The sequence below is a fragment of the Camponotus vicinus genome, unplaced genomic scaffold, assembly GCF_025532165.1.
Source record: "Camponotus vicinus isolate PSW18456_S1 unplaced genomic scaffold, iyCamVici1.0 SCAF_14, whole genome shotgun sequence".
Lineage (NCBI taxonomy): Eukaryota > Metazoa > Arthropoda > Insecta > Hymenoptera > Formicidae > Camponotus > Camponotus vicinus.
Genome location: NW_028141950.1, coordinates 1,969,040 through 1,991,969, shown reverse-complemented (window position 1 = coordinate 1,991,969; position 22,930 = coordinate 1,969,040). Strand labels below are relative to the sequence as shown.

Below are 22,930 nucleotides of genomic sequence, written 5' to 3'. Positions count from 1 at the left end.
TATTTTACTGAAGTTTTATATAGAAGTTTTTACTGAAGTTTTTTAAAGAAAAAATATGAACTTTTTGAAAGCATATATTTAAAAAAAATTTAAATAAACACGCATAGCATTAATATATTTGCGAAAACCGATTCTTTATCATAATGAGATCAAACAGATAGATGGCTATTAAAAAATTGAATCAAAGATTATTATCCTAGCCATAACAATTAATTTTTATGCTTTCATGGATATTTTATATCGATTACCAATTTGAATCTCTACTTGTTTGTATATTTAAATTCAAGCTAATGATGTTACTACATATTATATATTCTAAATATAAATATAAGTTATTGAACTTTTGATTAATATATAAAATATCTTAAATGCCATAATATTATTATACGTTTACAGAAATACCATTTCGATTTATCGACCATTCATTATTAGAAAGATGCAAGTACGGTAAAATATGACACCGAAGATTGTAGAACCTTTAAAATAAAAGCAAATGTTTAAAATGTTTAAAAATAATTTTGTAGAATCTTGTAACATGAGATTCATAAAAATTTCTTTACCGTCATGAAGCTTTTCAATGAAAAAACGTATATTCTGCCAGCGCTTAAAATATTCGGTTGCAAGCTTCTTCTCATGATGTTTAAAAGCAGCTTTTGCGATTTCACGGGTATTTTGTACCAGGAACATTTATAGCTGCAATATTGCAACATTATGCATTTCAATGATTACTTTTATTTTGACTGTTCATCCATCGTGAAATTATATGTATATTTTAGAATTGAAATCATCTCACATCTTATCATGTATTTGTAAACTATGGTCTATCAATCTTTGGCCTTGCAGACTGAAGCAGAATATATGGATCAATTGACCAGTAACAAATGCCATGTATCTCGTTGTTTCAATAATCTCCAATTGTACTGCCATCTCGAATGCAATAAATATATTTTAATTTCTTTTTCATCAAATAATTATAAAAGTAAATATAACAACTTGATTCTCAAAATGTGCAAATGTTGCAAGTTAAATTGCTATACAAACTTTTAATAATACAACTAAGCACGTACTTGCAGCAAAGTGACACTCATTGCTACAATAACTATGAACATTTGTACAATTAAAGTTACAGAAAAAGTATTTTTCAAAAACTCCGCGTATCTATGACAAATAGATGTTTCTATTAAGCATATGTTGAACATTTTCTTCAAACAAATATTTATTAGTTTATTTATTTTCACACATTTCGAATTGCATTATTATATACGTACTGTAAAGCTCTCCAATGTGCATGAACGGATAATGCTATTTTTTGATTGTATATCTTATCTATCTTATCATTTTTTATGTCCGTATTACGTGCCAAGTTTTCGAAACGAAACCTACATACATTTAGACAGTAAATCAGTAGTTATTTTAATAGTAGTTAAAGTAACAATTTTATTTTTTGAACTTTTTGACTACATTAAAGGAAAAACAAGAAAATACGAATTATTTTTACCCAGCCACAGCGAAGATTCCGCAAACATGTTCGGTGTAAGTCAAGATCACACAATCATGCGCGAGTAAACCCGTTAAAATTATGAATGTAGATATAAAAACATGAAAAAAAATGTAATAGAAATATTCTCTGTCGTCGCTAACAAAATAGTGAGCTTCGTTAGGCATTAACATAGGACGGGATTTGTTGAGGGGCAACACAATATCTAATATCTTCGGTATAAGGCTAGTAAATATAAACATTGGACAACATATTAAATAATACGCTGTAACAAAATGAAACGAATCATATGTAATTATTTATATCATATATTTATGTATTCATGTAATCATTATATATAAAATTGGAATAGAGCGATTTATTCTTACAGGAATAAATCAAAGAAATCAATCTTGCTCTTGCTGCATACATTTTCATAATTTCATGTTCTTCCGGGCTTTTCAAATGTTTCCAATCGATATATAATTGATCAGTGAGATGTTTAATCTAGAGTACAAATATTAAATTTTGCCAAATAATTTGATTATTATAAAAGACTGTCGTAAAGAATGATTATAAGGACTTATAAAAGTAATTGTTTTTTATTTAAACATGTAATTACATAAGTTTCTAGTATTGTCATACTTTCTTGCTGTTAAATTGGCATGTGAGTAGCTTTATCAAAATAACAGTATACATTAGAGTTGTTGGTAAACTTATTAAAATACATTGCAGATTTTGATCACATTGAATAAATTTTCCTACCTAGAATTGTTAACAGCAGATCAACATTCTGTGTATACATTATTATCATATTTTAATGAAATAACTTTTTAATGTTCTTTTCCACAATTAGATAATCTATAATTGGATATAGTACCTGTGGAATCAACATCGAAATCTCGACTATTGTCACGAAAGCCATTCGGGGCAATTTTTCTCTTCTCGTTTGATAAGGCCATTGGCCAGTTAATGATAACATTTTCTTAGTAACATTGTAATAATAATTCCAGATAGCCTGCATACTTTTCAGAAAGATCCTTTCATTTCGATGGTACGAAATCTACTAAATTTTTCCTTTCATTTTTCGATATATGGAAGAAATAAATATTTTAGTGAAAAATAATAGAATGTTATATGAAAAATACCTGTCACGTGTCGCTTCGTAATGTAATTGTGAAACACAGTCTGTCATTGGTGAAGATGATAGCTTATCGCGCGGAACATATCGATTATAATATGCAAAGGCATATGTTTTCCTAGAGGGATTTGTAGTCCTAGTATTTTATCCATAATTTAATGTCCAATGCAAATGCTACGATGTCAATATATAAATATTGTAGAACGTAACATACTAAATAATTATATGAAACATCTAACGTTCTACGTTATAGTTATATGTACTCTTCATACATGTACTCTCACGCATGTACTTTATTCTTTATTCTTCTGAATTCGCATTCCTTATGTATTATAGCATTCAAAGTGATGCTTTTTCTCATTTTAACAATATATTGAAACTGCTTCACTTATCATTAAATTATAGAATAAAATATTAAATTATAAAATAGAAAATAAAATCGCTTTATCATCATCCGAGAAACAAAAGTTAAGTTATATTTTTTTCAATATTCAAAAATAAATATTTTTAATAGTAAATAATACTTAAGTATCATATTTTTCGAGAATTTATATTTTGAGATTTTATGTGAATAACAAGAAAGGGTGAAAAAAAAGGGTATTTAATTATAATATAATATATGTATATAAAACTGTACTAAAACTTTCTAGAAAAATTAATTTTGTGGATCCTAATAGATATATTGTTAAAAAATTTAATTATACTTAAAGATTATTTTTCCATTTTAGGGAGTATAAGTATATATTACTTTGAGATTTGTAATTACTTTGTGATTTGTACTAATTATGAATTTGAGTCTTCTTGCTTTCACATCTTCAAGCCAACATTACTACATATTTAAATGAAAATATAATTTACTTCATTTTCTAAATTTGTTATCATTTGTGACGATAACTTAGTCAAGACAAATAATAAAGTTAAAATAATATTGAGAATATTAACTTTTTTACTATTTCTTCCATTTCTGGTACATTTCTTTATACGCGATTATCTGTTTAACAGTACTTGTAAAATAGTAACATTTAAAATGTGCAATTCAATGTGCATTTCAATAGCATACATATTGAGATAATTTTTTTAAATAAAAATATTAAAATAATTTTTAATTTAATAATCTATTGCCATAACATTATTATGTTTGTACAGAAATACTATCTGGATATCGATTACTGGAAAGACGCGAGTACGGTAAAATACGACACTGCAGATTGCAAAACCTTCAAAATAAAAAAATTATTATATGTTTTAATAATTATTTTAAATTATTACAACACATGTGCTAGTATCAGATTTTTACCGTCATAAAGCTTTTCAACGAAAAAATATAAATTCCGCCAGCGCTTAAAATATTCGGTTGCAGGCTTCTTCTCATCACGTTTAGAATCAATCTTTGTGATTTCACTGGTATTTTGTACCAGGAGCAATTATATCTGCAATGTGCAACAATAGGTATTTTCAATAACTCTCTTGAATTTGACAGACTGTTACAGACTGTTATTTTACAATTGGAATTGTTATCTTACATCTTATCCTGCATTTGTAAACTGTGATCTATTAATTTCTGGCCTTGCAGACTGAAGCAGAATATATGAATCAATTGACCAATAACAGATGCCGCGTATCTCACCATTTCAATAGAATTTCCTAATTGCATTACCATCTCGAATGCAATAAATATATTTTAATTTGTTATTCATTGGGTAATTATAAACATATGTAACAATTTGATTCTTAAAATATGCAAATGTCGCAAATTAAATTGCAATATTTTTAACAATTAAGCACATACTTGCAATAAGGTGACACTCATTGCTACAATAATTATGAACATTTGTATAATTAAAGTTACAGAGAAGGTATTTTCAAGAAACTCCGCGAATCTATGACAAATTAATATTATTATAATATGATATATTTTTTTCAATAAACATTTATTAATTTATTCGCACACATAAAAATATATTATTACTGCATACTTACTGTAGTGCTCGCCAATGTGCATGAACGGATAATGCTACTCTTTGAGTATATATAATATCTATATTTTCATTTTCTATGTCAATATTATGTGCCAAATTTTCGAATCGAAATCTACATTCATTTAAGGAACATGTCACTTTGTTAACTTATTATATTAAAAAGGAACTAAATAGAAAAACACTATAGAAGACATTTTTATCTTATAGAATATAATTTAATCTCAAAATCATAAATATATATATTATTTTAAATCAAATTAATTTTTGTATAGTAACTGTACTACGAACATTTTTATAGTATTGTACACACAAATTTATGAAAATATGTATTTTGAAATTTAAAAAAAAAAATAGAAATTTTAAATGTTGCGCAATGTTAAATTCATGAATTTCAAAATATGTTAGATTTATTAACTTTTGATGTATCTAATTCGTGTAGTTTCTTTTTAAAAAGACAGAAAGAAAAATATAAATTTTTCTTACCCAGCTACAGCAAAGATACCGCAGACATGCTCGATGTAAGTCAGGATCACGCAATCGTGTGCAAGTAAAGCCATTACAATTATTATCATAGATATTGAAGCGTGGAAAAAAATGTGATAAAAGTATTCTCTATCGTCATTAACGAAATAATGAGCTTCGTGAGGCATTAATATAGGACGGGATTCATTGAGGGGCATCACGATATCTAAGATTTTCGGTGTAAGGCTAATAAATATAAACATTGGACAACATATGAAATAATACGCTGTAACAAAATTAAGCGAATTAATTGTAATTATTCATATTATATATGTATTTATGTACTCATGTAATCATTATATGTATATAAAATTGGAATAGAGCGATTTATTCTTACAGGAGTAAATCAAAGAAATCAATCTTGCTTTTGCTGCGTACATTTTCATAATTTCGTGTTCTTCCGGGCTTTTCAAATGTTTCCAATCGATATATAATTGATCAGTGAGATGTTTAATCTAGAGTACAAATATTAAATTTTGCTAATAAAAATAATTTTATAATTATAGAAGACTGTCGCAAATAATGATTATATAAGAACTTATAAAAGTAGTTGTTTTTTATTTCAAACATGTAGTATAAATTTCTAGTATTATCATACTTTCTTGCTGTAAAATTGACATGTGAGTAGCTTGATCATAATCACAGAGTACACTAGAGTCGTTGGTAAACTTATTAGAATACATTGTAGATTTTGATCACATTGAATAAATTTTCCCACCTAATAATGTTAATAGCAGATCAACATTTTGTGTATAAATTATTATTATATTTTAATGAAATAACTTTTTAATGTTCTTTTCCACAATTAGATAATCTATAATTGAATATAGTACCTGTGGAATCAACATCGAAATCTCAACTATTGTCACGAAAGCCATTCGGGGCAATTTTTTTTTTCTCGTTTGATAAGGCCATTGGCCAATTAATGATAACATTTTTTTGGTAATATTGTAATAATAATTCCAGATAGACTGCATGTTTTTCAGAAAGATCCTTTCATTTCGATTGTACGAAATCTACTAAATTTTTCCTTTTATTTTTTGATATATGGAAGAAATAAATATTTTAGTGAAAAATAATAGAATGTTACATGAAAAATACTACCTGCCACGTGTCGCTTTGTAATGTAATTGTGAAACACAGTCTGTCATTGGTGAAGATGATAGCTTATCGTGCGCAACGATTATAATATGCAAGGAGATAGGTTTAGTCCTAGTATTTTATCCATATATTTAATGCTACAATGCAAATGCTATGATGTCAATATATAGATATTGTAGAGAACGTAACATACTAAATAATTATGTGAAACATTTCCAACACGTTGTATTTACACATATACACTCTATTTTTTATTCTTTTGAATTCGCATTCTTTACTTAGCATTCATGGCGAAACTTTTTATTCTTATTTGAGGATATATTGAAACTCTCTTATTTATTATTAAATTATTAAATTATTAAAAGTAAGTACAATTGTTTTATCACCTGAGAAACAAAAGTTAAAAGTTGCAACACCTTCTTTCAGTTTTCAAATAAGTATTTTTAATAGCAAATAATATATTTAAATAACATTTTTTGAAAACTTTTGGGATTTTATGTGAATAACAAAAGGAAGAAAAGAAAAAAGAGAGTAATATAATAATTATAAAGTATTTAATTGTAATACATAATAATATATAAAATTGTTCTAAAGTTTTCTAAAAAGTAAATCGTGTGGAATCTAATAGATAGACTATTAAAAAATTTATATATAAAGATTAATATATATATTATTTTATGTTTTGTGATGGATTTTTTATATTTGTTATCAGTTTGACTTGCTCTTGTTTTTATCTTTAAGCTAACATTATATATTGTGTATTACTACATATTTAGGTGCAAATGTAGTTCATTGTTCAAATTTGATACGATTTGTGACGATAATAATTTATCTCAAGACAAATCAAATTATAAATATATGTCAGCACATTTAAATTAATTATTATAATATTATCCCTTTTAATATTTTTTTCTTTCATTTTCTAATATCGTCCGTTTTTTTATGAGCGACTATTTGTTTGGCTGCACTTGTAATATATTAAAATTATATTAAATTATATTAAATTATTTAAAATATATTAAATTATTTAAAATGTGCAATATTTCAATAGTGTGACTAATGAGATAATTTTTTAAAATAAGGATAAAATAAGTAGATATATAATTTTCAATTCAACAATCTATTACCATAACTTTATTATGTTTGTACAAGAAATACTATCTTACTGAATATCGGTTACTGGAAAGACGCGAGTACAGTAAAATACGATACTGCAGACTGTAAAACCTTTAAAATAAAAAAGCATATGTTTTTAAAATTATTTTAAACCATTACAACACATGCTAATGCATTAAGTTATTTGTGAAAATCTTTCTATTTACCGACATAAAGCTCTTTAGAGAAAAAATATAAATTCCGCCAGCGCTTAAAATATTGGGTTGCAGACTTCTTCTCATCACGTTTAGAAGCAACCTTTGTGATTTTACTGGTATTTTGTACCAGGAGCAGTTATATCTGCAATTTTGCAACAAAACGCATTTTAATGATTACTTTTTGATGTTGATTTCAAATCGACTGCAGATTTATAAATTTTACAATTTGAATTATTATCTCACATCTTATCTTGCATTTGTAAACTGTGGTCTATCAATTTCTGGCCTTGCAGACTGAAGCAGAATATATGAATCAATTGACCAACAACAAATGCAGTATTCCTCATCGTTTCTAAAGGATCTTCTAATTGTACTGCCATCTCGAATGTAATAAATATATTTTAACTTGTTATTAATTACAAATATATGTAAAAATTTTTGATTTTATAAATGAAATATATAAATATTGTAAATTGCATTGCAATATCTTTAACAATTAAGTACATACTTGAAATAAGGTGAGACTCATTGCTATGATAACTATTAACATTTGTATAATTAAAGTTACAGAGAAGGTATTTTCAAGAAACTCCGCGAATCTATGACAAATAAATATTTCTATAAAACGTATATTAAAATTTTTTTAATTAAATATTTATTAATTTATTTTCATACACATAAAAATATCATTATATACTTACTCTAAAGCTCGCCAATGTGTATGAACTGATGATACTATTTTTTTATCGTAAACATTTTCTATATTATTATTCTCTATGTCAGTATTATGAGCCAAGTTTTTGAAACGAAATCTACATGCATTTGAATAGTACAGTTAGCTATTAATTTTGTCTCTAAAATTTATTATATTAAAAGAACAAAAAAAAAATTTTTTTTCTTACCCAGCTACAGCAAAAATTCCGCAGACATGCTCGATATAGGTCAGGATCACGCAATCGTGTGCGAGTAAAGGGGACATAAGTATTATTATAGATATAAAAGCGTGGAGAAAAATATAATAGAAGTATTCTCTATCGTCGCTAACGAAATAGTGACATTCGTGAGGCATTAATATAGGGCGAGATTCATTGAGGGGCAACACGATATCTAATATCTTTGGTACGAGGCTAGTAAATATAAACATTGGACAACATATTAAATAATACGCTGTAACAAAATGAAACGAATCATATGTAATTATTTATATCATATATTTATGTATTCATGTAATCATTATATATAAAATTGGAATAGAGCGATTTATTCTTACAGGAATAAATCAAAGAAATCAATCTTGCTCTTGCTGCATACATTTTCATAATTTCATGTTCTTCCGGGCTTTTCAAATGTTTCCAATCGATATATAATTGATCAGTGAGATGTTTAATCTAGAGTACAAATATTAAATTTTGCCAAATAATTTGATTATTATAAAAGACTGTCGTAAAGAATGATTATAAGGACTTATAAAAGTAATTGTTTTTTATTTAAACATGTAATTACATAAGTTTCTAGTATTGTCATACTTTCTTGCTGTTAAATTGGCATGTGAGTAGCTTTATCAAAATAACAGTATACATTAGAGTTGTTGGTAAACTTATTAAAATACATTGCAGATTTTGATCACATTGAATAAATTTTCCTACCTAGAATTGTTAACAGCAGATCAACATTCTGTGTATACATTATTATCATATTTTAATGAAATAACTTTTTAATGTTCTTTTCCACAATTAGATAATCTATAATTGGATATAGTACCTGTGGAATCAACATCGAAATCTCGACTATTGTCACGAAAGCCATTCGGGGCAATTTTTCTCTTCTCGTTTGATAAGGCCATTGGCCAGTTAATGATAACATTTTCTTAGTAACATTGTAATAATAATTCCAGATAGCCTGCATACTTTTCAGAAAGATCCTTTCATTTCGATGGTACGAAATCTACTAAATTTTTCCTTTCATTTTTCGATATATGGAAGAAATAAATATTTTAGTGAAAAATAATAGAATGTTATATGAAAAATACCTGTCACGTGTCGCTTCGTAATGTAATTGTGAAACACAGTCTGTCATTGGTGAAGATGATAGCTTATCGCGCGGAACATATCGATTATAATATGCAAAGGCATATGTTTTCCTAGAGGGATTTGTAGTCCTAGTATTTTATCCATAATTTAATGTCCAATGCAAATGCTACGATGTCAATATATAAATATTGTAGAACGTAACATACTAAATAATTATATGAAACATCTAACGTTCTACGTTATAGTTATATGTACTCTTCATACATGTACTCTCACGCATGTACTTTATTCTTTATTCTTCTGAATTCGCATTCCTTATGTATTATAGCATTCAAAGTGATGCTTTTTCTCATTTTAACAATATATTGAAACTGCTTCACTTATCATTAAATTATAGAATAAAATATTAAATTATAAAATAGAAAATAAAATCGCTTTATCATCATCCGAGAAACAAAAGTTAAGTTATATTTTTTTCAATATTCAAAAATAAATATTTTTAATAGTAAATAATACTTAAGTATCATATTTTTCGAGAATTTATATTTTGAGATTTTATGTGAATAACAAGAAAGGGTGAAAAAAAAGGGTATTTAATTATAATATAATATATGTATATAAAACTGTACTAAAACTTTCTAGAAAAATTAATTTTGTGGATCCTAATAGATATATTGTTAAAAAATTTAATTATACTTAAAGATTATTTTTCCATTTTAGGGAGTATAAGTATATATTACTTTGAGATTTGTAATTACTTTGTGATTTGTACTAATTATGAATTTGAGTCTTCTTGCTTTCACATCTTCAAGCCAACATTACTACATATTTAAATGAAAATATAATTTACTTCATTTTCTAAATTTGTTATCATTTGTGACGATAACTTAGTCAAGACAAATAATAAAGTTAAAATAATATTGAGAATATTAACTTTTTTACTATTTCTTCCATTTCTGGTACATTTCTTTATATGCGATTATCTGTTTAACAGTACTTGTAAAATAGTAACATTTAAAATGTGCAATTCAATGTGCATTTCAATAGCATACATATTGAGATAATTTTTTTAAATAAAAATATTAAAATAATTTTTAATTTAATAATCTATTGCCATAACATTATTATGTTTGTACAGAAATACTATCTGGATATCGATTACTGGAAAGACGCGAGTACGGTAAAATACGACACTGCAGATTGCAAAACCTTCAAAATAAAAAAATTATTATATGTTTTAATAATTATTTTAAATTATTACAACACATGTGCTAGTATCAGATTTTTACCGTCATAAAGCTTTTCAACGAAAAAATATAAATTCCGCCAGCGCTTAAAATATTCGGTTGCAGGCTTCTTCTCATCACGTTTAGAATCAATCTTTGTGATTTCACTGGTATTTTGTACCAGGAGCAATTATATCTGCAATGTGCAACAATAGGTATTTTCAATAATTACTCTCTTGAATTTGACAGACTGTTACAGACTGATATTTTACAATTGGAATTGTTATCTTACATCTTATCCTGCATTTGTAAACTGTGATCTATTAATTTCTGGCCTTGCAGACTGAAGCAGAATATATGAATCAATTGACCAATAACAGATGCCGCGTATCTCACCATTTCAATAGAATTTCCTAATTGCATTACCATCTCGAATGCAATAAATATATTTTAATTTGTTATTCATTGGGTAATTATAAACATATGTAACAATTTGATTCTTAAAATATGCAAATGTCGCAAATTAAATTGCAATATTTTTAACAATTAAGCACATACTTGCAATAAGGTGACACTCATTGCTACGATAATTATGAACATTTGTATAATTAAAGTTACAGAGAAGGTATTTTCAAGAAACTCCGCGAATCTATGACAAATTAATATTATTATAATATGATATATTTTTTTCAATAAACATTTATTAATTTATTCGCACACATAAAAATATATTATTACTGCATACTTACTGTAGTGCTCGCCAATGTGCATGAACGGATAATGCTACTCTTTGAGTATATATAATATCTATATTTTCATTTTCTATGTCAATATTATGTGCCAAATTTTCGAATCGAAATCTACATTCATTTAAGGAACATGTCACTTTGCTAACTTATTATATTAAAAAGGAACTAAATAGAAAAACACTATAGAAGACATTTTTATCTTATAGAATATAATTTAATCTCAAAATCATAAATATATATATTATTTTAAATCAAATTAATTTTTGTATAGTAACTGTACTACGAACATTTTTATAGTATTGTACACACAAATTTATGAAAATATGTATTTTGAAATTAAAAAAAAAAAATAGAAATTTTAAATGTTGCGCAATGTTAAATTCATGAATTTCAAAATATGTTAGATTTATTAACTTTTGATGTATCTAATTCGTGTAGTTTCTTTTTAAAAAGACAGAAAGAAAAATATAAATTTTTCTTACCCAGCTACAGCAAAGATACCGCAGACATGCTCGATGTAAGTCAGGATCACGCAATCGTGTGCAAGTAAAGCCATTACAATTATTATCATAGATATTGAAGCGTGGAAAAAAATGTGATAAAAGTATTCTCTATCGTCATTAACGAAATAATGAGCTTCGTGAGGCATTAATATAGGACGGGATTCATTGAGGGGCATCACGATATCTAAGATTTTCGGTGTAAGGCTAATAAATATAAACATTGGACAACATATGAAATAATACGCTGTAACAAAATTAAGCGAATTAATTGTAATTATTCATATTATATATGTATTTATGTACTCATGTAATCATTATATGTATATAAAATTGGAATAGAGCGATTTATTCTTACAGGAGTAAATCAAAGAAATCAATCTTGCTTTTGCTGCGTACATTTTCATAATTTCGTGTTCTTCCGGGCTTTTCAAATGTTTCCAATCGATATATAATTGATCAGTGAGATGTTTAATCTAGAGTACAAATATTAAATTTTGCTAATAAAAATAATTTTATAATTATAGAAGACTGTCGCAAATAATGATTATATAAGAACTTATAAAAGTAGTTGTTTTTTATTTCAAACATGTAGTATAAATTTCTAGTATTATCATACTTTCTTGCTGTAAAATTGACATGTGAGTAGCTTGATCATAATCACAGAGTACACTAGAGTCGTTGGTAAACTTATTAGAATACATTGTAGATTTTGATCACATTGAATAAATTTTCCCACCTAATAATGTTAATAGCAGATCAACATTTTGTGTATAAATTATTATTATATTTTAATGAAATAACTTTTTAATGTTCTTTTCCACAATTAGATAATCTATAATTGGATATAGTACCTGTGGAATCAACATCGAAATCTCAACTATTGTCACGAAAGCCATTCGGGGCAATTTTTCTTTTCTCGTTTGATAAGGCCATTGGCCAATTAATGATAACATTTTTTTGGTAATATTGTAATAATAATTCCAGATAGACTGCATGTTTTTCAGAAAGATCCTTTCATTTCGATTGTACGAAATCTACTAAATTTTTCCTTTTATTTTTTGATATATGGAAGAAATAAATATTTTAGTGAAAAATAATAGAATGTTACATGAAAAATACTACCTGCCACGTGTCGCTTTGTAATGTAATTGTGAAACACAGTCTGTCATTGGTGAAGATGATAGCTTATCGTGCGCAACGATTATAATATGCAAGGAGATAGGTTTAGCCCTAGTATTTTATCCATATATTTAATGCTACAATGCAAATGCTATGATGTCAATATATAGATATTGTAGAACGTAACATACTAAATAATTATGTGAAACATTTCCAACACGTTGTATTTACACATATACACTCTATTTTTTATTCTTTTGAATTCGCATTCTTTACTTAGCATTCATGGCGAAACTTTTTATTCTTATTTGAGGATATATTGAAACTCTCTTATTTATTATTAAATTATTAAATTATTAAAAGTAAGTACAATTGTTTTATCACCTGAGAAACAAAAGTTAAAAGTTGCAACACCTTCTTTCAGTTTTCAAATAAGTATTTTTAATAGCAAATAATATATTTGAATAACATTTTTTGAAAACTTTTGGGATTTTATGTGAATAACAAAAGGAAGAAAAGAAAAAAGAGAGTAATATAATAATTATAAAGTATTTAATTGTAATACATAATAATATATAAAATTGTTCTAAAGTTTTCTAAAAAGTAAATCGTGTGGAATCTAATAGATAGACTATTAAAAAATTTATATATAAAGATTAATATATATATTATTTTATGTTTTGTGATGGATTTTTTATATTTGTTATCAGTTTGACTTGCTCTTGTTTTTATCTTTAAGCTAACATTATATATTGTGTATTACTACATATTTAGGTGCAAATGTAGTTCATTGTTCAAATTTGATACGATTTGTGACGATAATAATTTATCTCAAGACAAATCAAATTATAAATATATGTCAGCACATTTAAATTAATTATTATAATATTATCCTTTTTAATATTTTTTTCTTTCATTTTCTAATATCGTCCGTTTTTTTATGAGCGACTATTTGTTTGGCTGCACTTGTAATATATTAAAATTATATTAAATTATTTAAAATATATTAAATTATTTAAAATGTGCAATATTTCAATAGTGTGACTAATGAGATAATTTTTTAAAATAAGTAGATATATAATTTTCAATTCAACAATCTATTACCATAACTTTATTATGTTTGTACAAGAAATACTATCTTACTGAATATCGGTTACTGGAAAGACGCGAGTACAGTAAAATACGATACTGCAGACTGTAAAACCTTTAAAATAAAAAAGCATATGTTTTTAAAATTATTTTAAACCATTACAACACATGCTAATGCATTAAGTTATTTGTGAAAATCTTTCTATTTACCGACATAAAGCTCTTTAGAGAAAAAATATAAATTCCGCCAGCGCTTAAAATATTGGGTTGCAGACTTCTTCTCATCACGTTTAGAAGCAACCTTTGTGATTTTACTGGTATTTTGTACCAGGAGCAGTTATATCTGCAATTTTGCAACAAAACGCATTTTAATGATTACTTTTTGATGTTGATTTCAAATCGACTGCAGATTTATAAATTTTACAATTTGAATTATCTCACATCTTATCTTGCATTTGTAAACTGTGGTCTATCAATTTCTGGCCTTGCAGACTGAAGCAGAATATATGAATCAATTGACCAACAACAAATGCAGTATTCCTCATCGTTTCTATAGGATCTTCTAATTGTACTGCCATCTCGAATGTAATAAATATATTTTAACTTGTTATTAATTACAAATATATGTAAAAATTTTTGATTTTATAAATGAAATATATAAATATTGTAAATTGCATTGCAATATCTTTAACAATTAAGTACATACTTGAAATAAGGTGAGACTCATTGCTATGATAACTATTAACATTTGTATAATTAAAGTTACAGAGAAGGTATTTTCAAGAAACTCCGCGAATCTATGACAAATAAATATTTCTATAAAACGTATATTAAAATTTTTTAAATTAAATATTTATTAATTTATTTTCATACACATAAAAATATCATTATATACTTACTCTAAAGCTCGCCAATGTGTATGAACTGATGATACTATTTTTTTATCGTAAACATTTTCTATATTATTATTCTCTATGTCAGTATTATGTGCCAAGTTTTTGAAACGAAATCTACATGCATTTGAATAGTACAGTTAGCTATTAATTTTGTCTCTAAAATTTATTATATTAAAAGAACAAAAAAAAAATTTTTTTTCTTACCCAGCTACAGCAAAAATTCCGCAGACATGCTCGATATAGGTCAGGATCACGCAATCGTGTGCGAGTAAAGGGGATATAAGTATTATTATAGATATAAAAGCGTGGAGAAAAATATAATAGAAGTATTCTCTATCGTCGCTAACGAAATAGTGACATTCGTGAGGCATTAATATAGGGCGAGATTCATTGAGGGGCAACACGATATCTAATATCTTTGGTACGAGGCTAGTAAATATAAACATGGGACAACATATGAGGTAATATACTGCAACAAAAATGAAACAAATCTATCATCCGTTATATGGAAAATTGGAACAGAGCGATTCATCCTTACAAGCGTAAATCAAAGAAATCGATCTGGCTTTTGCTGCATACGTTTTCATAATTTCGTATTCTTCCGGGCTTTCCAAAGTTTTCCAGTCGAAATATAATTGATCAGTGAGATATTTAATCTATGATATTAAATATTAAATTTTGTTAGATAATTTCCTAGTCATTGTAGCAGACTACAATCAACAAATACAATGATGAATAGTCGTAGAAACTCGAAAATTTTTTTTTATTAACATAATAAATTTTTTATTATCATACTTTGTTACTATTAAATTGACACGCGAATAATTTCACCATAATCACAATGTGCACTAAATATGTTGGTAAACCGATTAAAATACATTGCATGTTTTTGTCACATTGAATTACTCTTCCCACCTAAAAGCGTCTTTATTAGCACATTATAGAGCTCAACGTTTTGTTTTAATCAAAGAATTTTTTAATTTATCTATAATTATAGATATGAAATCACTAAATAGATGTAACAACCTGTGTAATCATCACAGAAAGTTCGGTCGTAATCAATAGAGTTGTTCGAAGCAATCTCTCTCTTTTCTTTTGATAAGGCCATTGTCCAGCGAATGATAGCATTTTCTTGGTAACACTATAATAATAATTCCAGATATACTCCATATTTTTCAGAGAGATACTTCGTTTTCGACGGCTCGCAATCGACTAAATTTTTCTGCTCGTTTTCCATAGCAAAAAACGAATGAATGTATCAAAGAAGGGGAATAAAGTACTATGTAATAGTACTGTACCTCGAAAACGTTTTATTATGCATGTCCCAATACCTATCCCTCCATAATACATACAATGTGTATTTTAATAGATGCTTGTCACTATAGGTAGCATTTCCTGGCATACAACGTATCGATTTTAATATTATGGAGTAAGTTCCGATTATATACATGTATTTACATGGGATGTAACGTAACAAAAAATATCAATATAAAAATAAATTCCACGTATAATATTTGCACGCATTAGTGACGACCTTTTTTTAAAGAATAGATTAGGACTGAATAATTCTTATTATTGGATTCTAAAAAGGATACATGAAGTCGCTTCTCAGATAATCATCACTCGAAACAAAAATAGAAAAACAAAAATGGAAAAATTGTAGCAAATTTTAGATAAACATTTTTGAAAATTTAAAATTGTGATTAATAGTAATATTTAGGAAATATTATTATATATTATTATGTGTATTTAAGTTTCTGTCGCGTGTATCGATTAGCCTTTCCAAGCAAATAATAAGTTTTTTTTTTTAATATCAATACAATTTAATGACCGGATATAGTGTCTATGCCGAATATTGCGAAACGTGATATATCAAAATTGCTGTGTAACAAATCCTCGACACGTGACATTACACATATATTTTATTTTCTTAAAGAAATAATTGATACAACTGATCTTTGCATTTTTATTTTCTGAAAATATATTGGTACCCTGTGGAAATCATTACTGAATTCTGATATTGATGATGTCCTGATATCGTCAGTACTTCATCACTCGATTATCTGCTTAAAATAAAAACAAAAATGAAAGAGTTGTAATTTTTTCAGATAAATATTTTTTAAAATTTGGAACCATAATTAGAATAATATCTTAAGTATATGAAAAAGTTTGAAAGGACTTTGCAAATCAGAATATAAATTTGAAATATTACGTAATTAACAAAATTATGTAATTATAATATAAAAATGAAGTATAGTGTGATGTTTTCGAGATACATGGGTTTAAAACGCTAATTACTGGATACTTAACCTAACTATTGAAAGGATGCGAGCACTGTGAAGTATGACATTGAAGTTTGTAAAACCTAGAAATAAAAACACGTACCCATATATATATCACATATTAAAAAAGCTTTAAGATGGAATTTGTGACAATTATGCATGTGCTTTACCGCGGTGAAACTTTCCAGAGAAAAAATGTAAATTTTGCCAGCGCTTAAAACGCTAGGCCGAAGACATTTCATCATCACCACTATGAGTAGCTTTTGCGATTTCATAGATGCATTGTACCAGGCGCTATTGTATCTGCAATGTTGCAAAAACGTGCGAGCTAAATGCAAACTAACATAAATCTAATATTTTCTGTGTAATTCAAAAATAAATGTCTTACATTCTATCGCGTGTCTGAACACTATGATCTATCAGTTTCTGTCCCTCAAAATTAAGAATGAATAAATGAATCAGTTGAGCAATGACATAAAACATGTATCTTATCAAGTCCAGTAAATCGCCATCCTGTCGTGAGATCTTCAATATAAAAATTTAATGTTTGAATCCTTTGCAATCTGTTTGCATCTTTTGAGTACGATTTTATAATAAATTAATAAATACTTGTAACAAGGTAAGGCTCATCCCAATTGTTACTATCAACATTTGTGCAGCCAAAGGTATATTGAAGGTATCTTCTAGAAGTTTGGCATATCTATAACAAGTAGAAAATAAATGAAATGTAACTATTCGCTTCTCTGGATGTTTTTTTATTTATAAGCGGACTTGTTAAATTTCGCTCTTACATACATACTTTAAAGATTCTCGGTGCGTACGCACGAGAAATGCAACTTTTTTGCGATACATATCGTTCAGATCAACGATTTCCTTTGTTTCATCATGACCATAAATTAAATGCTCGAAGCGAAATCTATGCAAGTAATTGTATACGATTCATCGATTTCATTGACATTTTTCGAATAAATTACACATAAAGAACATTTTGCAGTTTTTATATACGTGTTTGCGTCTTAAATCATTTTCTTACCCAATCACAGAGAACATGCTGCAAATATGCTCGACGAAAGTCACGTACATGCAATCGTGGGCAATTATGCCGGTCGTAAGAATCTGCCAGGCTACGAGAGAGTGCCAGAAAATTTGCAAGAAATATTCGCGAATGTCCACGAAATAGTATCCCGGATACGGCAGTAGTACCGGACGGGATTGATTGAGGGGCGATACGATATCGAGTACGAATGGTATAAGGGATATTGATACAAATATAAATATCGCCATTGAGCAATATACTACAAGATGTAAAATAAGATTTAGAAAAGACAGAAATAGAATAGAGTACATATCATTTTTTTTATCAATCCTCACTTAAATACATCAGAGAGAATCGGCGACTATTCTGGGCATATGATTTCATTATTTCGTATTCTTCGGGACTTTCGGTTTTTTTCCAATCGATGAACAGGTGTCGAGTAAGGTCTTTCATCTGACAAAACATCGATTAATAGCGATTTTTTTCTCACAATTTGATGAAACAGTCTATGAAAATATAATAAGAAAAAACTAAGATAGAATTTAATTTTTTCTCTCTTCTTTTATTCTCTTTTTCAAACTGTGGTTTTTAAAATTGATCTTGTAAGAATACTTAATCGCAACACGCAACACTTAATCGCATTTCATCAAAACGTACTGTGTTGATGTTTAATTGAAATGTGTACATCTTTAACATAATCAAAATCGTATACAGGTACGACGTACTCGCCTTAAAAGTACACGGCAGGTCTTCCTTGCATGTAAATTGATATGCTATCTGAAAATATTATTTTTAACTTTTGCAAGAAATTCCCTGCATTAATCATATTAAATGCACATAAATTTACCTGAGGGATGAAAGCAGTAAATGAAGTTATTGTGAATACAGTAACGCGAAATATTCTTGTTCTTGGTTTCAAAAACGGCCACAAACCAATGAGCGATGATATTTTGTAAACAAAATTGTAATAATAATTCCAAGTAGCATCCATAGTTTTTAAGAGACACTGCGTCTTCGGCACCGCCAGGTCGACTAATAAAACTTTGTACGACCGATAGCTTATCCTCTGGGATGGAACATGGAATTAAGAGAACAGGGACATACATCCCCTCAAGCATAACAATAAAACTGCTATACATACATTTTGATTTTCGCAAAACAGTTCCGTTACATGTCGCCTAGATTAACGGTTGTCACATGTATTTTATAGACAGACATAGCATTTGTTCCTTTGACGCTGAATATAATGTAACGAAACTCTTAATTGACCAGAGAGGCTGCCGTCCATGTTCCTCCCGGGAGGGAGGGAGCTATCGATCGGAGTCTAAATAATACTACAAAAATAATACCAGCTATATAGCGAGTTTCTGCGTGCAAGTTCTCTTCGAAACCCTCGAGAAAAAGTAACATGATCCACATTATTAAAATATTATTATTATTTAAAGGAAAATAAAGTATGTAATATTTCTATAAAATTTCTATAAAATTTCTTTAAAATTTCTATAAAATGTTTATTGCAAACTTTTATAAATAAATATTTATTAATTTATTTTCATACAAATAAAATATATCATTACATACTTACTCTAAAGCTCGTAGATGTATACAAGCCAATGATATTATGTTTCGATCGTAAACATCTTCTATATCATTCTTTTTTCTATATTATTATTTTTATATTAATATTATATGCCAAGTTCTTGAAACAAAATCTACATGCATTCGGACGGTAAATCAGCTGTTAATTTTGCCTCCAAAATTTATTACATAGAGATACAAAAAGAAAAATTTTTCTTATCAGCAAAGATATCGCAGACATGCTGGATATAAGTTAAGATCGTGCAATCGTGTGAGTAAAGCGGTTGTAAGTCAGAATATAAATTTGAGACATTACGTGTAACAAAATGTGTAATATAATTGTAATAAAAATGTGTAATATAAATTTGAGGCATTACGAATATAAATTTGAGGCATTACGTTTAACAAAATTATGTAATTATAATATAAAAATGAAACATAATGTGATGTTTTCGAGATATATGTATAGGTTTAAAACGCTAATTACTGGATGTAGAAATATTGCTAACTACTGAAAGGACGCGAGCACTGTGAAGTATGACATCGAAGTTTGTAAAACCTAGAAATAAAAACACGTATTCATACATATACCACATATTAAAAAAGCTGTAAAATAGAATTTGTGACAATTATGCATGCTTTACCGCGGTGAAATTTTCCAAAGAAAAAATGTAAATTTTGCCAGCGCTTAAAACGGTGGGTCGAAGACATTTCATCATCACCATTATGAGTAGCTTTTGCGATTTCATAGATGCTTTGTACCAGGCGCTATTGTATCTGCAATGTTGCGAAAAACGTGCGAGCTAAATGCTAACATAAACCCGATATTTTCTGTGTAATTCAAAAACGAATGTCTTACATTCTATCGCGTGTCTGAATACTATGATCTATCAGTTTCTGCCCCTCAAAATTAAAAATGAATAAATGAATCAGTTGAGCAATGACATAAAACATGAATCTTATCAAGTCCAGTAAATCGCCATCCTGCCGTGAGATCTTCAATATAAAAATTTAATGTTTGAATCTTTTGCAATCTGTTTGCATCTTTTGAGTACGATTTTATAATAAATTAATAAATACTTGTAACAAGGTAAGGCTCATCCCAATTGTCGCTATCAACATTTGTGCAGCAAAAGGTATATTGAAAGTATCTTCTAAAAGTTTTGCATATCTATAACAAGTAAAAAATAAATTAAATATAATTATTCGCTTGTCTGGATGTTTTTTTATTGCAAATAGACTTGTTAAATTTCGCTCTTATATACATACTTTAAAGATTCTCGATGGGTACGCACTATAAATGCAAGTTTTTTGCGATACATATCGTTCAGATCAACGATCTCCGTTGGTTCATCATGACTATAGATTAAATGCTCGAAGCGAAATCTGTGCAAATAATTCGTACGATTCATTGATTTCACTGACATTTTTCGAATAAATTACACATAAAAAACATTTTGCAGTTTTTATATACGTGTTGCATCTTAAATCATTTTCTTACCCAATCACAGCGAACATGCTGCAAATATGCTCGACGAAAGTCACGTACATGCAATCGTGGGCGATTACGCCGGTCGTAAGAATCTGCCAGGCTACGAGAGAGTGCAAATAAATTTGCAAAAAGTATTCGCGAATGTCCACGAAATAGTATCCCGGATACGGCAGTAGTACCGGACGGGATTGATTGAGGGGCGATACGATATCGAGTACGAATGGTATAAGGGATATTGATACAAATATAAATATCGCCATTGAACAATATACTGTAAGATGCAAAATAAGACTTAGAGAAGACAGAGTTATAAAAGAATGGAGTATATATTATTCTTTTAATCAGTCCTCACCCGAATATATCAAAGAGAATCGGCGACTACTCTGGGCATACGATTTCATTATTTCGTATTCTTCGGGACTTTCAGCCTTTTCCCAGTCGACAAACAGGTGTTGAGTAAGATCTTTAATCTGGTAAAACATCAATTAATAGCGACTTCTCTTCTCACAATTTAATGAAACAGTCCATGATTATAAAGAATAATTAAGATAGGATTTAATTTTCTTTCTCTTCTTCTATTCTCTTTTTCAAACTGTTGTTTTTAAAATTGATCTTATTAGAATACTTAATCCTAACACATGTCCCATAAAACGTACTGTGTTGATATTTAATTGAAACGTATACACCTTTAACATAATCGAAATAGTTAGCAGATACGTCGTACTCGCCTTGAAAGTACACAGCAGATCTTCCTTGCATGTAAATTGAAATGCTATCTGAAAATATTATTTTTAACTTTTAGAAGGTATTCCTTACGTTAATCACATTAAATGCACATAAATTTACCTGAGGAACTAAGACAGTAAATATAGTAAATGTGAATAGAGTAACGCGAAATATTCTTGCTCTTGGTTTTAAATAGGGCCACAAACCAGTGAGCGATGATATTTTGTAAATAGTATTGTAATAATGATTCTGACTATCCATAACTTTTTAAAGAGACACTGCGTCTTCGGCACCACGAGGTCGACTAATGAAACTTTATACGACCGATAGCTTATCCTCTGGGATGGAACATGGAATTAAGAAAACACGGACATACATTCCCTTAAACATAACAATAAAACTGCTATACATACATTTTGATTTTTGCAAAACAGTTCCGTTATATGTCGCATAGATTAACGGTTGACACATGTATTTTATAGACAGACATAGCATTTGTTCCTTTGACGCTAAATATAATGTAACGAAACTCTTAATTGACCAGAGAGGCTGCCGTCCATGTCCCTCCCGGGAGGGAGGGAGCTATCGATCGGAGTCTAAATAATACTACGAAAATAATACCAGCTATATAGCGAGTTTCTGCGTGCAAGTTCTCTTCGAAACCCTCGAGA

General features: G+C 28.0%; 4 protein-coding genes across 5 annotated transcripts in view; all 4 read right to left on the bottom strand.

Moving 5' to 3' along the window:
- Positions 1 to 363: 363 nt before the first annotated feature.
- The window catches only part of LOC145965617 (uncharacterized), a 33,054-nt gene continuing 10,487 nt past the window's right edge, over positions 364 to 22,930 (bottom strand). The window contains exons 12-38 of the mRNA XM_083089281.1: positions 15,350 to 15,636; positions 15,149 to 15,259; positions 14,956 to 15,046; positions 14,691 to 14,827; positions 14,460 to 14,592; positions 9,295 to 9,477; positions 9,060 to 9,179; positions 8,804 to 8,921; positions 8,436 to 8,700; positions 8,235 to 8,345; positions 8,042 to 8,132; positions 7,777 to 7,913; positions 7,543 to 7,675; positions 7,401 to 7,447; positions 5,953 to 6,112; positions 5,718 to 5,837; positions 5,457 to 5,574; positions 5,081 to 5,345; positions 4,599 to 4,709; positions 4,408 to 4,498; positions 4,142 to 4,278; positions 3,916 to 4,048; positions 3,789 to 3,835; positions 1,068 to 1,158; positions 794 to 927; positions 561 to 693; positions 364 to 476 (exon numbers count right to left, since the gene is read on the bottom strand). Of these exons, the coding sequence (XP_082945407.1) occupies positions 429 to 476; positions 561 to 693; positions 794 to 927; positions 1,068 to 1,158; positions 3,789 to 3,835; positions 3,916 to 4,048; positions 4,142 to 4,278; positions 4,408 to 4,498; positions 4,599 to 4,709; positions 5,081 to 5,345; positions 5,457 to 5,574; positions 5,718 to 5,837; positions 5,953 to 6,112; positions 7,401 to 7,447; positions 7,543 to 7,675; positions 7,777 to 7,913; positions 8,042 to 8,132; positions 8,235 to 8,345; positions 8,436 to 8,700; positions 8,804 to 8,921; positions 9,060 to 9,179; positions 9,295 to 9,477; positions 14,460 to 14,592; positions 14,691 to 14,827; positions 14,956 to 15,046; positions 15,149 to 15,259; positions 15,350 to 15,636 (3,552 nt within the window). The 3' untranslated portion in view covers positions 364 to 428. The remainder of the gene's footprint in view (positions 477 to 560; positions 694 to 793; positions 928 to 1,067; positions 1,159 to 3,788; positions 3,836 to 3,915; positions 4,049 to 4,141; positions 4,279 to 4,407; positions 4,499 to 4,598; positions 4,710 to 5,080; positions 5,346 to 5,456; positions 5,575 to 5,717; positions 5,838 to 5,952; positions 6,113 to 7,400; positions 7,448 to 7,542; positions 7,676 to 7,776; positions 7,914 to 8,041; positions 8,133 to 8,234; positions 8,346 to 8,435; positions 8,701 to 8,803; positions 8,922 to 9,059; positions 9,180 to 9,294; positions 9,478 to 14,459; positions 14,593 to 14,690; positions 14,828 to 14,955; positions 15,047 to 15,148; positions 15,260 to 15,349; positions 15,637 to 22,930) is intronic.
- LOC145964759 (odorant receptor 22c-like) lies at positions 10,722 to 12,937 on the bottom strand. The gene is made up of 9 exons (XM_083087844.1): positions 12,893 to 12,937; positions 12,658 to 12,777; positions 12,397 to 12,514; positions 12,021 to 12,285; positions 11,539 to 11,649; positions 11,348 to 11,438; positions 11,082 to 11,218; positions 10,853 to 10,985; positions 10,722 to 10,772 (listed from the first exon to the last, which is right to left on the bottom strand). Exons 1-9 carry the CDS (start codon positions 12,935 to 12,937, stop codon positions 10,722 to 10,724), a joined length of 1,071 nt encoding a protein of 356 aa, XP_082943970.1.
- Positions 17,231 to 18,445, bottom strand: LOC145964766 (odorant receptor 4-like). Its single transcript, XM_083087856.1, has 5 exons — positions 18,227 to 18,445; positions 18,037 to 18,127; positions 17,816 to 17,952; positions 17,598 to 17,730; positions 17,231 to 17,510 (listed from the first exon to the last, which is right to left on the bottom strand). The coding sequence occupies exons 1-5, from the start codon at positions 18,277 to 18,279 to the stop codon at positions 17,460 to 17,462; spliced, it is 465 nt and encodes a 154-aa protein (XP_082943982.1). The 5' UTR covers positions 18,280 to 18,445; the 3' UTR covers positions 17,231 to 17,459.
- LOC145964756 (odorant receptor 4-like) lies at positions 20,417 to 22,783 on the bottom strand. Of its 2 annotated transcripts, none has more exons than XM_083087839.1 (10): positions 22,673 to 22,783; positions 22,380 to 22,597; positions 22,190 to 22,309; positions 21,886 to 22,003; positions 21,543 to 21,804; positions 21,311 to 21,427; positions 21,122 to 21,212; positions 20,901 to 21,037; positions 20,686 to 20,818; positions 20,417 to 20,600 (listed from the first exon to the last, which is right to left on the bottom strand). In XM_083087839.1, exons 2-10 carry the CDS (start codon positions 22,518 to 22,520, stop codon positions 20,550 to 20,552), a joined length of 1,170 nt encoding a protein of 389 aa, XP_082943965.1. In that variant the 5' UTR covers positions 22,521 to 22,597; positions 22,673 to 22,783; the 3' UTR covers positions 20,417 to 20,549. The 2 variants fall into 2 exon arrangements, with proteins under 2 accessions (XP_082943965.1, XP_082943966.1); XM_083087840.1 differs by having other exon boundaries at positions 21,543 to 21,633.